Consider the following 16,911-nt stretch of genomic DNA (forward strand, 5'->3'; position numbering starts at 1 on the left):
TTTACCTAATGGTATTAGTTTATAATGCAAGAGAACCAGTATGTGTTTGTGTGTGCAAAACCAGTTTTTCCGTCAATGGCATTAAGAACCTTGTAGCAGCCTGTTTTGTTCGGAATGCTTCAACGGCTCTGCGATCGCATGTACAGTGCTAGGTAAGCCTTATTTCTCTAGCTGCTGACTTGTACTGGCTGCTTATTCAAATTACAGATACTATTAAACAAAGTGCCTTAAAAGTGTACTGATAAAAACTGGCAGCATTATTTCTGCCTGAGCTGATAAACAGTATTTGACTTTCCCCAAACAGTTCTACGACCCACGTTCCTTCCGGCTATAAGTGGGATGTCATGGCAAAATGACAAATGTTCCCGGTTTAATACTTGTTCATGACGAACTGCTTCACGTTTCCAAGTAAAAGTAAAATTCTTAAGTATGATAATTCCTTCAGACTTTCTACATTTCACAAAAAACCCTTGATACTTCAAAAATTTCTCTTTGAAAATGGTAGTGTTGAGGTACAACACGTTATACCACATCCATAACTCTCCTGGGGAAAATCTTCGCATACGTAGGGTTCCTAGATCATGAAACAAGGCACACAGGTTGTGTAATGTTTGTGCTATAGGAATATGCGATATTGCAAGGGATGTCATAATTCTTCTGCAATGTACTCGGGACCTGTGAGTTGTAACAAATAGTTAGACCAAGCTTTGTTTGCATAGTCCAGGTATAGAGAAGGTAATTTACATGGGCAGAGCCTCCTTGCATTGCTGTGGAGTTTTTTAACAGATCAGATGAGAGCAGGCACCTTTCTCCTTTGCACACACCTCCTGTTCTCATTCCTGACCACATACCATGAGACCAGGGATCCTCTTATCAGACTCTTCTTACTTCCTAATTTTTTCTTGTTGAACAAGGCAAATCTTCTTCCCCCAGTCTTCATGAATAATGTCTCTAGCAAATTCTTCTACGGGATTATGAAATATCCGGACCGCAAAATTGTGTGGAGACTCTTGAAACAGAAGTGGAAGGATGTAAACTCAGCACATACATTATAGTCACGTGTTACGTGATTAAACAATTTGAAGTCTGTAACATCTAAGGGACAAAGTAAACTTCAGACTGCATTTGTAGGGAAATCGGGTTTTCGGAGTCAAAGGTTCCACAGATTTCTGTCTGAGACCTTGTGCGAGCTCAACGTTGTCTGACTGAAGAGGTGGGGACAATAAATCTCTGTGCAGGTAGGAGCCCATGAGACGCTGGGGCTGAGGACGACTGCAGCCGGGGGCGGTGGGAATGCACACAGAGCATGTCCCTGAAGAACAGAGACAGGCAAGGGGCTGTCTGGGGCACACAAGGGCCAGCCTGGACAGGGCACCGTGATACATGTTTCCCCACAATCTTAATGTATCATTCTAATAACTGAATTGTACTATCATGGGAGCCTTCTGATGAAGTTTCTCCCTGGGTCTCTTCTCAGCCAAGAGTGATGTTGCTCAAGATTTACTTTTATTGCTACAATTTATCAAGGGGTATTCCAGTGTGCATGACACATGGCAAGGTAGATTAAGACTAGAACTTTATCACTGTTAATACCAAACAATTAGGAAAGAAAATGTGGAATACACTTTTGGGAAAACATCAGTCACTTTAACTGCACACAAGTTTACTGTTGATGGAATTTTTTTCCATACAATCACAGCATTGCAAAAATCTTTTAATCAGAGACTGATTTTTTTATCATTTTGCATTTTCAGTGTCTAGGCTTTTGAAAGATTTTTCTTGATATTTTTTTTTTTTTTTTACTTTCTTTCTGTTTAAGTCTTAATACTGTCCCTTACCACTGGTTTTGTGCCTGGTTTTAGGAGAAATTTTCTTGTCTCTGCACCCACGAATGCCTTTTCCTGCTTTGAAAGTGAATAATAGTTATGTACTCTTTGAATACAACTTTATCAGCAGCTGTAGCTGCTTTTGAGCACATATCTTATGGTGAAATCATAATTCTTTACTTGCTGGTAAGAAAGTAAGGTAGGACTTTGCTTTGGTCAAAATACATAACGTCTACTGTTTATTTCTCATCTAGTAGGGGCTTTACACTGTCAGTGACCTAATATGTTTCTGAAAAATCCAGATGTTAGTAACCTTTAGATTTTAGGGACTGAGAAATGGATAGTGTATTACAATTGTTCAGTCTACACACTAGATCTAGAAAGATTAGAATATAGAAAATGTCAGCTTTTTCCCTTTTCTGAAAAAGGCAGACCTTCCCCTTGCTGTAGTCTTCTAAGGCTCCTCTGCCTTGTGTGATTTATTTTTTTTTAAATAACTGCCCATGTTTCAAAGGTTACTTGAATTAATATTTTTTCCATGTATAACTTGCCCTTCAGCTAACTTGCACCCCTTTAACCACCATGCAGATAATCCAATACTTTTGATAACTCTTGCCAGTTAGATACTAGATATTATAAAGAGTTAGAGATAGAGGAGAAAGAGAAGTACCAGAGCAAAAATTTCATCGTAATATTTACACATGCAAATAACTCACAGTGCTGAGGAACCAGGAGTCATTCTTTAGTTTGGTGTGGCTTTTTTGTTTTCTACAAATAAACACAGTTTACCCACATGAAAACACAATAATTCCTTAAGCGTTCTATGCTGAATTTCATCAGGCCCCTAACCTGAACTGTCTGACCTCATATAAAATATTTGTCTTCCTGGTTTTTTTCCCTGTACTTTTCCCTGTAGTCTTATCTTCATGTCAAAATTAATTTTGGGCATGTTCGTGAAGCCGATTGCAGGCAGACTTGAACTTTGTTCCCACTGGGAGTCAGCTGGCTGGAGGCCAACTCCGGCCACGTTGCAGTGCTTGAGCTGATGAGCTGTACTTCTCAGCAGGTCCCATTAAACGCATCCAAGCACCACGCAGGCAGGGTCACGGCTTGCAGTTCAGAGGCAGCTTGTGCCTGCCCAGTTCAGAGCACCAGCAAGGAGAGCTCACGCCTGCATGTCATTCCCTGGGCAGGAAGATCTTTATCTGACCACAGTCTCCCTCCTTCTGAAGACTCAAAAAAGGAAGGCATTTAATAATCTTCTGTACTTATCTGTACTAACTCTTATTTGAACCCCTTTCTCATAATGTTTGCCTTTTGCTGGGGTTTCTTTTTGGCTTACCTTATAACATGTTATTGAAACCTTTTATTATGACTTACCGTGTGCTTTGCTAATTAAAACTCATGTTCTGTTTTAACTTTTCTGCTTTTGTCTCCTTGGCACAGGGAGGCTGAACTCATCCTTAGTAGCACACCCATTAATTTGTGCTTTTTCCATGATCCCTTTCTCCTGTTTATTTGACTGGAGATTGCAAGTGTGGTTACACTGGCCTGTCACTACACTTTCTCTCTAAAGATACTTGGACGCTTAGCGCAGTCTCTTACAACAACTGCCACCCCCCTTCCATCGCTTTATCCCTCCGTTTACTTTCCCAAGAGACCTCCTGTGTCTGTTCTCCAAGCCTGCTGGCCCTCAAGCTGCTGTGCTCATCTTTGCAGAATACCAATCTCATCCTGCAGTCACTTTCATTCCAAGTACTACACACCTGCAAAGTCTTGGTCGGGTATTCTCTAATGGAAGAAAATCTTTTTTATCTGTTCCCTCGAAAGTTTTGTTCAGCTTCGGAAAAGAAAAGGTGTCCTCGGTGCATTTTCATACTTCTCAGCATTGGTTTGAACCAAGTCCCTCTGTCGGAAGCAGGTCCTGCCATTGGGACGCACCTTTTCTTCCTTCAGAAAATTCTTGGCCACCTCTGCCTCCTAGTGAGCTAAAGTGGCATTCCACAACATTGAAGATCCTGCCCCCTTTTCCCATATTCTGTGTAGTGCCCACACTCCCTCCACCACTGATATGTGAGTCCCAATAAAAGCTTAATGTGTTATTTTAACTAATTACTGAAAACAGTGATATCGGATTTATCCTTGATTGATATAATCTCTCTGAGAGCCTCTCAGAACTATCGCTTGCAGTATTGTTGCTCACCAGGGGTAGCTTTTCATTCATGTATGAAACAACAGAGTCCTTCTCTTATATCATAAACACATAGCCGTGAATATATAATATTTCCTCATAGCCTTATGTGAAATGAATGCCAAAAGCAATTTTGGGATTTGCTCAAAATAAGAAGACAGAATTTGGTTTTTAATCTCAGCTGGGATAGGAGTATATGTAATTTGTCAGGAGAAAAACTAAGTATACATGAGGAGTTTTAATAGGGAATTTGCAATAAGTATACCCACAATTGGAAGAACCTCTGCCTCTTTACTTGTGAAAGAGATCTTCCTCTGCACCTTTCTCCAGTCATCCTCCACCATAACTGCTACTCCCCCTAAATAAAATCTGAGCCCCAGCCAGTTTCAGCTCAGGAGCTGCCTGAGCCGATATGGTTTCTATGTATTTAGTAACCCTCACTGCATCCTTTTTCCATAAGCTCAGCTTGAACCCGTAAACAGAGGTTAAAGTTATTGTTAGAAGCAAAATGATGTAGTTGTGCTTTTCGTCTCCCGAAATACACTTCACGCCTCTAAGGAAGGACTATTGTCCCTCTCTGAGTTTGAAAACTGTATGTTTAAATGATGGTGACTTTATGCTTTATATGATTGTTAAATTACTTTTAGAGCTTCTTGCTTCTCCAGGATTCACTGAGTGCTGCCATTGATTGTTTAGGAGTTCCTCTGCTTCTTTCCATTTGTGCTTATACTGGTGACTTTGAGTTCAGTGGCACTGTGAAGGAATAGTTGATAGGAGAATGACTTATCGCTGCTCCATTACAGAGCACAAAACAGCTTACAAGAAACACATCTCAGCCTTTGAAGTCAGCTTGTGACAGTTTCTTTTTTACCCTTTAACTCATTGCTGTTGCTTGATAAATAGCCAGTTCTAAATTGATCCTATTACATTTGATGGGTCATTATTACAACAGAGAGAGATTTTTCACAATATATGTCTAATCTGACGGTAGGTGTGAATGTGTCACCCTTCAGCCCTGTTGGTTTCGACATTAACATTAAAACAATTTTGAGGGAAGTGGGCAGCAAGAGAGGTTTCCATTTTTGCAGCTGGGAGATCTTTGAGAAAAAACAATAAGAAACAGAGAGTAAAGCAGAAGTTTTTCCTAAGGAAGCACCTATGTTTTGAGATACCATCCAGGCCAGTCCACATATTTAATGAGATTAATTAAGCTGCTCAAATAATATATAATTCTCTGTATGTGTGCATATGTATATATAGATGAATATGTTATGTATAAAATACTATAATCCTTTACATTTTACCAAAAAGTTATGATTTTTAAAAAATTAAGTTACTTGTATGAAAAATGTCTATATGGTCTTATATTCTTCATTTGGTAGAAGAGAATTATTTTAACAATACATTTAGCAGAGTTTTAATAATCATAGTATTGAAGTAGTTATTGTTACTTTTATTGCTTTCCATTTAAAAAAAAAAATCACATTTTAAATCACAATTGGTAAACAATTAGAAAAAGAAATAGACTTCAACAGATGAAAAGAACTTCGATAACTTTGTGAAAACAGGTTGTGTTTAGTGGCATTTTTAAACAAATAACTCCTAGGAAAGGGTATTGAATTTTAATATATACTAATGAAAACTCTCCAAAATGAAGAACTGAATATACTCTAAAGTATCTTCTGTCTTTTTACCTTCTAAAACTGATTCTCCAGGACATGTGAGAGGTATGTTGCTAGGGAAGATGCAAAAGAACCTCACTATGTAACCTTGTGGGTTTTATTCCCTTAACTTTAAGAATAGAAAGAACACTTTGTTCTTTTTCAATGCCATTCTGACACTAGTGCAATGAAGAAGCGTACAAAAGTAATTTTCTGTTTTGATGCCTATTTCAAAATTGTCAAGTTAACAAATATAATAGATCTACCAAAAATGTTAATTGACTCTGAAAACCAGTATCAATCCAAGGACTGTATAATCTTTGCATTGTCTAACTTGAGTTCCCTACTTTTTGTTTTGTCTGTAGACACCCTATTTTTGGCCATCAAATTGTTGGGAGCCGGAAAACACAGACTATGGTCAGTGTAGAAATCTTTCTTGGTTTTTTTGGGAAATATGTATTGTATGAATGAACACAGCATTGCAGTCTGTCTTGTTTAATCATCCCACTGTTAAAAACATATGTCATGTAATTCCTGTGCAAGAATTGCTGATATTGAAATGAATGTGGTGTTACCTTTTTCAAAGTTTATTAAAAGTTTATTAAAGTCAGAATTGGAGTTGATTGGGCGGGGGGGGGGGGGGGGGGGGGAGAAGCCTCAAAACTCATCAAAACCTACCTTGCTGTTTACATGTTCTGTTTGCTCCAGGAAATGTAATTATTTACAATGACAAAGTCTCAGTGAGGCAGAAGACACTTTATTGATGGTTGTGCAGTAGTTATTCTCAGATTCAGAGCTAAAGATATGCCTAGTTTAGATCTCTTATTTCTGATATACACTGCGTGGAAAATTATTTATTATGGAAACCAATATGGTTCTAATATGAACTATATTAGAAAATACTTTGTTTATTTGCCTGTTTTGGGGGGTTTTATTCATAAATTACACATTGTAATTACTGATGTGTGCTTACATAGGAAAATCTGAAGATAATAGAAAGTAAAGTATTACAAAAAAGTCATTAAAAATTATAACTAAAGTTAGGTGCCTCTGCATACCAAATAGTGACCAAATTTTTAAAGAAAATGGATTATCTATGAGCAGTCTCCTGTTCATTCTAATCCAGACTGTAAGTACTCAGGTTATGTGAAGACCAGGTCACTTATTTAGGTAACTAAACATGTACATGATAGCTTACGTTTTCAAAAACTCAAACTTTGAAAGTTTGTATTTACAGCTTTTCGGAAATTTAAATGCATGTTCATTTGTAATACAGATTCAGTCTCAGCCCTCGGGAACTGAAGACTGCAGGGATGGGTGGTTCCAATAGACACTTCCACTCTTTCTGTGGCGGACAGTTTAATTTCAAATACATTGCTAAGTAAAGCAATTTCAAGCTGAGACTCTCAGCAGAGCTGAGTGCCTCCAAGGTAGAGTTTGAAAATGGTGATGGTTTCCTCATCCTATAGAAGGACAAAATGTTCATCTTTCTTTAAAATACTGAGATTTCAAGATGTCCAACAAATGTTATTGAAAGCTACAAAGGAGGAGTAATTCACCATACCTGAGTGATTAGCCACTCCATATGAGGAAATTAGTCACTGAAGGAGAAAAGCTTGATTTACTTGTTATTACAATGTTTTTTCCTTTCCTTGAAAGTGTTATTTGCTTTTCTCAGAGGGGCACTTCAGTATAGTCTCCTAATAAGTTAAAGATCAGAAAGTAATTTACTGCGGTTTTAAGAGACATTGAGTTGTTCAGCTGTAATGTGTATTACACTACCAGGGGGATTTTAATAAATAAATATATGCTTAACTTGAGATCAGTCTGAGAAGTTTCTATTAATATCCTTTAATCTAAATTAGGAGACACTAACTTTCTAGTCACAGCTGATCACTGGATTGGGCAATGAGTTACATACCTTAGTCAGTAAACAGAAATCCTGTATAATCTGTCCTGTTTTTACACTCCAGAAATAAAGAGTTAAACTTGAGATCACTTTCTTCATCATGCAGGGAGGTGCCTTCATTGAACAGTAGAGGTACTCGTTTGAGAGCTTTTGACATTTAGATATAAGACCTGTAAAATATGTTCCAGTTGGTGAATTTAAGCTCTTCTGTTGCAGAGGGGTGAAGGAAGGGAAAGCCCCAACCCTGCCATCTCATTGCTCCGAGTCATGAGCCAAAGGTACAAGCCTGTAAGAAACCCACCCTCAGCTCCCCCATGCAACAGGGTCAGAGCATCACACTAGATCTACCCAAGGTGGCTGTGTGTCACCAGAACTGGCTGATGCTAGAGCATTCACAGGAAAACAGATTTTTGAGACAAGTTTTCAATAGTGTTCTTATTATGTTAACATCTTCCAGTCCCAGAAATTAGCTTTTGCCTTGTGGCCTGAGGATTTTTTCCCGCTACCTTTCTATCAATATAAAGAGAGGGCAGATAAGGGGAGAACTGAATACAGCTGCTTGCAAAAAGGATCACATAACTGTTGTAAACAATGGTCATCAGAGGAATACAGAAAAATCAAACAGATAATATTCACAAATCCAAAATAAATCTAAAGTAGAATTGAAACAATTTGAGGATATTAAAGGATAAATTCCACATCAAATACACTCCAAAGAGGTTTTGCAGATTTTCACAGTAATTCTGTTGCTTCCTAGAAAATATAATAAATAGAATTTATGTTAGTATGGATATGCAAATGCATTTCATACTTGTATTACAGTTCTGTGCAGTGCTTCCATTTTCATGGGCTTGTCCCGAACAAGCTTGAAACTACACCTCCTAAAACTAGTGACTGGCAATTAGGGGTCTCTCAAGGCCAGCAAGAATTAGGCTTTCTCTATAGTCTTCCTTTATCAAAGGTATTAACAAAGCAAACCACTTTCTTTGGCATTGACCTAATTTTACAAGTCTTTGAAAACACACTACAATTTTATTTTAATTTAAAAATTACTCCCAACCATTTACCATTACTCACCCATAGCTGGGCTACTGTCCAGAATGTAGCATACTGCCAGGAAAATAATTAATCTTAAACTAGAAATTAAATGAGATTGAAATACTGCATGTGTTAGTTTATTACCAGAGCTAACTCAGAAACAAATAATCTTTATGTCTTTCTATAACATTTTAATATCTTCTCTAAAACATAATTTCTTGTTCCACGTGAGCTTGTAACATCAAATATTTTCTTTAAAAAAGATTTATCTGAAGAAAATATGAAGGAGACATGAAAATAGAATCTTCAAAAATGTCAAGAAACTGCAGACCCATTCTCATAATAAAGCTACAGTGCAGTGCTACATCTTGGTGGAAAAAAAAAAAAGGGCTTGGATTAATTTATTGAATGTCAAATTGGAATCATGTAGCCTTTGGTTTTGTTTGTAGCTATCAAAATATTGACCATCTGATCATTCTGAGGTGACTAGGAAACTTAATTTTCACAAAGTGCTGAAAATCTCCCTCCCTTTTTCTTGAAAATTGTGCTATAAAAGATCTCAAGAGAGATGCCTCAAACTGCAAGTAATTTCTAAAAACGCAAGTTCTTAGGTTCCATCTGTTGAAGATACCTAATTTAATGTCATACGTCTTGAAGTCCACCCGTGTGGGACATGTTGTTTTGTGTAGAATCCCATTGGTTTCAGTGGGATTTTATTAATGAAAAGAAGTATGCATAATAGTAATAATAATGATGATGATAATTTTTAAGGCCAATGTAGTTCAAATCACTTCACATTTCCTTTGAGTTAAGTCATGTTCCTGAATTATGATTTGGTTTTGTGACAGATAGAATTGGATCTCAATTCAGAAAACTGGCTCCAGAAATGAAGACAGCTAATGGCTGAGCACGTGACCTACCTGTAATCATCTTCTCTTTTCTTATAGATGTAATTTTGTAACTGACAGAATTTTTTTCTGACAGATTAAAACCAGTTCATATCATTAAGAATTAAATAAATATGGAGACTTGTTAAGTCCATTGCATCTCAGAAAGGGGAAATATAATGCCACAAATAAAATTCTTATTCCATGTGCGTTTGGCCTCAGTTCACATGGGATCCATCAGGTTCTTTTGGCAGTTTAGTGTCTCACAGCCGTTGCAAATTTGAGGCATTTAGTTCCTTACTGTTCTCTTTTTTTGAATGAGATAAATAAAAACTATGAAATGTTAGGGAAAAAATTCCATTCACAACAAAATAGCAATTATTTTTGTTTTTGAAAAGCTCAAGCCTAACCCTAAGCAAACAAATGAACATAGCTGTGACAACGTAAGAGGCTTATAAGAACTTCAGATGTATAAGATATGAAGAATTAGTAAGTTTTACTCATTTTCTCTAGTGCACTTTTGTTGATGGTTAGACTCAAAAGCCTCTGTGACAGAGACCTTTTCTTACAGTTAACTGCATATTAAAAACAGAAGTACATTTAAAGGAGAATAAAATTTTGAAAGTACCACAGTCGCTTAGAGTGTTAAGGATGTTTGGACTAATACTAGAAGATAAGAGTCAGCCACATCTGTACAGTTACAAGAGGATGCTGTTTCAGCCTTGTAATTTTTCATGTGTACCTCTCTCCCAAATGAGTTAAAAATGGAGGAGGATGGCAGAATCTTGATAGGTTATGGAGAACATGGTAAATAACTGATAACACAACATAAGTTTAAGAGCACATGACCGTGTGATCTGTAAATGATGCTAAATGAGACAATTTTTCTATATATTCAAAGCAAATTCTTAAATTCTGCTACTGTGAAGAAGGACAAGTTTTGAAAATATACGTATTTTCAGTAGCCTTCCAGGTAAAGTCATGCACTGTAAAGGCAATCTTCTAGGAAATCAGAGCACTTGCAGGGGGGAAAAAAAGCACTTCAATTAATTGCTTCCTTTAAAAGTATAAGCTCCCTGTCTGGATAAGCACTGCTTGTAAAGTTCCCTAGCAGTTCTATAGATATTCCTGACTTATCCAGTCTGAGTTACAGTAAGATAAGGAATTAATCTACTTTTGCTATGTGAAAGTTGTTGTCTCGTAGCTGTTGTTCTCCAGCATTTTTATGAAAGAAAAAGTCTGTCCTTTCTAAATTTTCTTGATAATCAGCTACAAGTCAGTCCATACAAAACTTCCTTCCCAATGATACCTTCTTATTGCTTAAGAGTAAACTGACAGAGACCTCTCTGTGTTCAGCCTTTGCTGCTCCATTCTGAACATGAGCCATTGCACCTGGCCCATCTGCCTCTCCTCTGCCAAGCTTGCTGTCATGCTAGAGAGTATATAGTGCACAAAAATTGCAATAATGTATCATGTTTTTCACATATTGAATTTTTTTGTCTAATTTTCTCTCTAGAGTTTGTTGCCTGCTAATTTTATGTGCCTAGCTTCAAATCCCTCTATGAAAATTTGATTAGTTCAGGAATTTCTCTCTCATTCGTCTTGCTGCACCCTTTTCTATGGAGTAACTGGCTAGAAGGAGAATTGTACAGAGGACACATTATATACTTTCTTTGCCCAGATGCTCAGGCAGGATTCCCTTGGCAACAGCTTATTAGTAAGCGATTTGTGTTTGAGAAATACTAAGCTCTATTGCTTACCTGAACTCTGCTGGAAAACTGCATGTGCTCAGCATCTGTGGAAATTAATCCATAAATATGAGTCAGTAGCTTGGGGCAAAACTGGTAGCAGAGTAGGATTTTCTTCAATAAAAACTGTCAGATATGAATAAAAATTTATTTGTTAAAATTTATGCTGTAAGAATGAGGAGAAATGTACCAGTATAGTGTAAATAGTTTCTGGAGAGCTCTACAGTTCTATAAGCTTGAATCTTGATGCCCAGTTCCCATTTTTTCAATAGCTAGCGTCAGCCAGAGTGCGTCAGGAATGACTCCTGCAAGCAATCCTCTTAGGTCCTTAATAGAGATCCCCCCTTTAAGGACCTGTCTCAAAAATTTCTGGATTTCTATGTGTAGTAAGAAACAGACTCTTTCCACAAGACTCAAGTAATGTACTAAATTGTTGCTAAGACTGCATTGTGGCTCCTTAAGTGAGGGATTTTGCTTTGAGAAACTACATGTACAGAATACATTGACTAAGATCCTTGTGCCAGGCCTAAGTGAGGAGTACAGTCTATCAAGGAGAAGAGTACCTCAAGAAAATGTGGCTGGGCCCAGTGCTTGCTATGCATAAAATTTAATCTGTGCAGAACCGAATCAAATGAGCTTTAGGAAAGAGACTTGCATTAGCAGAAAGATGGAAAAGGTGACCTACAAGATTTTTTTCCACTCTGAATTTGTATGCCATTATGTTTCTCTGCAGAGCTACATAATTCACTCATTAGGAGCTATCTCTGTCATATAAATGATGAAAAGGAAGCCTCACTTCAACGAGCATGTCCTGAATTTTGTTCTGATCCTTGCTAATTCTGACACTGACAAACTACCGCAGCAAGGGTTCTGTAAGCAGGAGGCATTTCCTGAAAAGGCTTTCCAGTCAGCTCACCACTTCAGAGTTTTGTATTTACCTGAGTTATTCTTCCCATGAATGTGTAACTTATTTCCATAATATGTGAAGCATGGAAAATATGTTTGGCCAATGCATTTGTATGCACACGTATGAAAAGGTAACTGACTCAATTAGATGTTTTCTGCAGCATTATTTTAAAAGCATTACTTTAAAAGCATTGATAATCTGCATCTAGGTCCCCTATAAAGAGAGATAAAATTCTTTATCAGAATAAGTTCTGAGATTTATAAACATAACTCATAATTTTCAGAATTGCTCTCAAATTACTGTGTTGAGTAAATAGGTTTGTCTGTTCCATTATCAATATGGAAATTAGAGCTTTCAGGCCATGAAGGGAGCAATGCCAGCAAATGCTTTTTTCTGCAGTCATGCAGTCTTGCCACTGATAGTCCTTTGCAGGTGGGCACTAAATAATTGCCCACTTTGTCAATTAATGGCCACCTTCTGATGCCCTCCCTGTAGCTGATTTTTGCAGTTTAAAAGAAAATACTCTCTATCTTCTGACACCCTCAGCCTTGTCTTGGATTGTACATGCCCTAAGAGGCTTCTATGCAAAATCAGCGTATTTGGATTTGTTGCATCTCTTCTTCTTAGAAGCTTTTTATCAAGTACATTTGAGTCCCCCTTAAATCTGAGAACCTGAAGAGGAGGTAGAAAGCTTTTTTTTTTTTTTTTTTTGGTGCCAAAGCAGGGTGTTAAATTCTTGAATGCAAATTTAAAGCATTATGATAACATAAGGAAGTATGAAATAATTCAATGGATGCAATTTTAAATTAGATTTGACAACAGGATATTCTTTATCTGATCCCATAGTTTATGTAGCTTGGGTGACCTCTCTTCCATACCTCTTTTTGTCACCCTGCAGGACTTTCCCAGGCCAACGTCATCTGGGGACTTGTGTGTTGAAGATGAATTTGCCTTTCTCTAATTCTTAAGCTTTCTGGTAGTTTGAAATTTGGGTTTCTTGCCCTTGGTTTATGTAAGAAAGTCCATCTAAATCTATAATGAAATTGCATTCCTTAAATGTTATAGAAATAGTGTGATCAAAGAGTAAAAAGTAAAGAAAGAGAGGAGTGTTTCAGAAGTTATGGTTTTAACCATTTGGCAATTTAGTGCACATAAGCTATCGTGGTCTTCCTTCTAACTGAATGTTATTAACACTCACTAAAAAGTGTAGTTCTTTTATAGATACATGAGGCTGATTGGTGACCCCTTTGTCCACCTAAATGTTGTCACCTTTTTTCCAAGACTAAGGGAAACTCAATAGACATTGCAAAGAGCAAAAATTACTTTTTTTTTTACTGAGTAAAAGCAGAGGTGACCTAAAGATGATACAAATAGCCCTAGAAATCCTGATGTTCAAATAAGATAGTTGATTTCATTTTCTCCATCCTGCAGTTATGTTCTGTGCTGATTGTCCTGTAATTCTCCATCTGACGCAGGCACTCGCATATGCAGGGAGGACTTCTGTCTGCTCACAGGGCACTTTGAAACCCTTAGACCTTGCAGTACTTTCTATTTTCTTTGCTCTTTAAACACTGACTAAGCATGTACACACGGACTCCGAAACCAGAGTTTTGACTCACAGAGAGTATAAATTTAATCTGGCCTCACTGGAGATAATGAGTGTTCACTGAAAGCTATGCCCACCATCTGGGGCTGAATCAAGCTGTAACCACTAGCTCTGGGACAACTGTATAAGGACTTTAAGTTTGTGTACATGGTGGTGGATGGGTAGGTGGCATTACTCGTGGTCTTCAGAGGCCCAGTTGTACTTCTGTTGAATTTAGCTGAGGCTTTTTCTCTGCTGTGGTGATAGGGAAGATTTAGCCCGTTTAGCAACAAGCTTAAATTCCCCAGTTAACTTTTTGGTGAAAGCTCTGGGGGTTTTTTCAGTAAGTGTGTGTAACATAATGTGTACTTAGTCCAGTTTCTAGAATGAAACCTGTCATTATCACCATGATCTTATTTAAAGAAAAAAATCTATAGAGGTTTCTTAGCAGCTTTCAAGTACAAGTGAACAGTCAAGAATAGGAAACAAAGGTAGCTAACCATGAAAATGGGTTATTTTGGGTGTAACAGCTTAAAAAATTGCAAGAGGGAAAACCCAGACACCCTCTTCATGCAACTCTTACTAGAACACTTTGCAATCTCACTTTAAACTTTCACATTGCCCACATTTTGTGAATGCCTGAACAGAATTTTCAAAAGCGAGTGGTCCATATTTACTGCACAGCTACCAAAGTGTGTTTTCATACTGGTTTGCAGTTCAAATGTCCATTTATATGTATCACTGACCATCTTTCATTATGAAATGTTGTGCATTAATATTGCCTTTAAAATTATTGGCGAATCTGTTTTCTCATGATGATCAGTCACTTCGAAAGCTCAAGCTATAACATCTAATATATAATTCACTTTAGTGGAGGCAATTATGTTGATTGCAAAATCCATCAGAATACACTGGCTCTAAAAATAAGAGTGTATGTGGCAGTCCATATTTAGCAAATTGAGGTTATTAATCAGACCCTGTACCTTGCATATCATTCATCTGTATGTTAAGCATTTTTCATCACCCTTATCAGGGAGCGGCAAGAGCGGGCAGCTCTGCAAGGGAAGGTAAGCAAGAACTGAGGGTGGCAAGAGTAGAGGCAGGAGCAATGGCCTCACCAACAAAGTCTCAAGTAACCAGGAAGGTCCAAGGTCAAGCCAGGAAGCCAGGGCAGCATTGGTAAGTTACAGGGCTGGTTAGATGCGTATCTACAACGTAGTTCAAGCCAGGGCCAGGGGAAGTAGCTGGGCTTAAGCACAGGTCCTGGGCACAGGAGGCCTCAGTGGAGACCCTGGATGGGCTGCTCAGGGCAATTATATCTCCTTGGTGTACTGAGGGCCCAGACCAGGACCTTTGGGGTGTAGATAAATAGAGAAATAGAGAGAGAAACAGAGGAGCTTTTAGTTGGAGACCCTTACTGCAGATTGTACTTCTGTATGAAGCTGTATGAAGCAGTGTAAAAACACTGACAGCTCATAGAAACCATGGGATTAGAAAAGCAGACTCTGTCATGCTCTGAAATGCTGAGGGCTCATGACTGCTTTGGGAAGGAACCTGCCTGACATCCTCCCCAGATGCTCAAGGTCAGGCTACTAGACACATGCAGTTATTTCAGTTTTGGTGCAGAAAAGGAGTGGTACCTGAGAAAGATGGGAGTATCCGATATTTCAGATCTCATTGCTCTAAAAATCAAAAGAACAAAACTTCATTTCTCTGTGTCTTCAAACGTTCTGGCTGAAAATGAGAGCAATTTTCACATTCTTCTTGCTTTCTAACATGCTAGCGAATTTTGTTATGGGCAAGCCAAAGAATATGATACCAAGAATGTGAACTGATGAACTCAAATTCCTGAGCTGCTGCCAGCTTCTTGTGTGACTACAAGTAGCTCTTAAATAGATCCTCAAACATGCACATCTATTGTTGGGACATAATTGTTATTGATGATATTGTTGGATGTAATTGTTAGCATGTAGCAATGGCAGTATATTGAGTCAGAGAGTAGGAATGTTCTTTAGGACTATTTTCTTCTACACTAGTGGATATGTCATATTTCCCAAATAACTAAATCTTTCTTGGGCATATTCTGCCTTATCCATACTGGCACATAGAAACATTTCCGACATAAAGTATCTAAGCCCCAGGTTTTATAAACTTTAGGCTCCTGAAGGGGAGGGGATCTGTATATTCCAGAGAAAAAAGGTCTAAGGGATGAACATGATTTTTGGAGTCTTGGCTAAGATATGCTTATAATGAAAAACAAATGTTCTTATATGGATTATTTGCTATGGAGTTGGAGCAAAACGGGTCATTAAACAAAGCCTGCAGGGAAAATCCTGCAGTACAGTCACACAGTGAAGACAAGGGTTTTCTTAGACACACTATTAGATTAATAGTGTAGCAAGCTAATTTCTTTCTCCTGCTCCTGGTGACCTGGTCGTTGTTTTGCCAGTGCTGAGAACTCTGTGATTGGAAGATGCTTTTTTAAAAACCTTGTTAAAACCTATCCTGACAGAAAGATGGACAGCCAGCCACCTCTGCAACAACAATTTTTGTTGAAGGTAGCAGGAGATGCTAATCCTAAAATATACCCAAAATGGGACTCAAGGAAGTGCTAAGCTAACTAAAGGTGCCTATACAGGGACCATGAGAATGTGGTTTGCAGGGGTTTAAATAAGTACAGAGAGCAGAGTTTGTTTTGTTTCTGTTCAGATGGTATTAGATTGGTTGGACCAGACAAAATTTGACCCCTGGAATTCTCAGAACTGTCTACACATTTCTATTAAATATGATTTTATTGCTAATATTTTCGAGGGGTTTAGGAATTTTTTTTTCATGTTCAATGAAATAACCGATTTTGAAGGAAAAGAGAGGAAAATACTTCCCTGTAAATGGAGCTAAATGACAAAGACTGTCTCTCTCCTCAGTATTCCCTTACCACTGTACTGATTGTGGATGCAACCTAGGTACAAAGGGTCCAGAATTCATCCCCTCATCTTTTTGTGACATTTCGGCATGAATGCCAATGCATTAGTGTAAGTGTATACTAATATTAAAATGCATGGAAACTGAGGCTATAGAAACTGTTCATCTGCTACACTTGGTGTGTGACGTGGATTTGTGTCTGTATTTGTAGATTCTGTAAATGCAGAAATTGCTTCG

The 16,911-nt window shown here is 37.8% G+C and overlaps 1 protein-coding gene across 8 annotated transcripts in view; it reads left to right on the forward strand.

Moving 5' to 3' along the window:
- The window catches only part of RGS7 (regulator of G protein signaling 7), a 247,291-nt gene that overhangs the window by 183,641 nt on the left and 46,739 nt on the right, over window positions 1-16,911 (forward strand). For all 8 annotated transcript variants that reach the window (XR_007509825.1, XM_049830713.1, XM_049830715.1 and 5 more), the window contains exon 6: window positions 6,044-6,095. Coding sequence is in view for 7 of the 8 variants with exons in the window: in XM_049830713.1 (XP_049686670.1) it covers window positions 6,044-6,095 (52 nt within the window). In the remaining variant the exon portion in view is untranslated. The remainder of the gene's footprint in view (window positions 1-6,043; window positions 6,096-16,911) is intronic.

The sequence above is a fragment of the Accipiter gentilis genome, chromosome 28 (genome assembly GCF_929443795.1).
Source record: "Accipiter gentilis chromosome 28, bAccGen1.1, whole genome shotgun sequence".
NCBI classification, from domain to species: Eukaryota; Metazoa; Chordata; class Aves; order Accipitriformes; family Accipitridae; genus Astur; species Astur gentilis.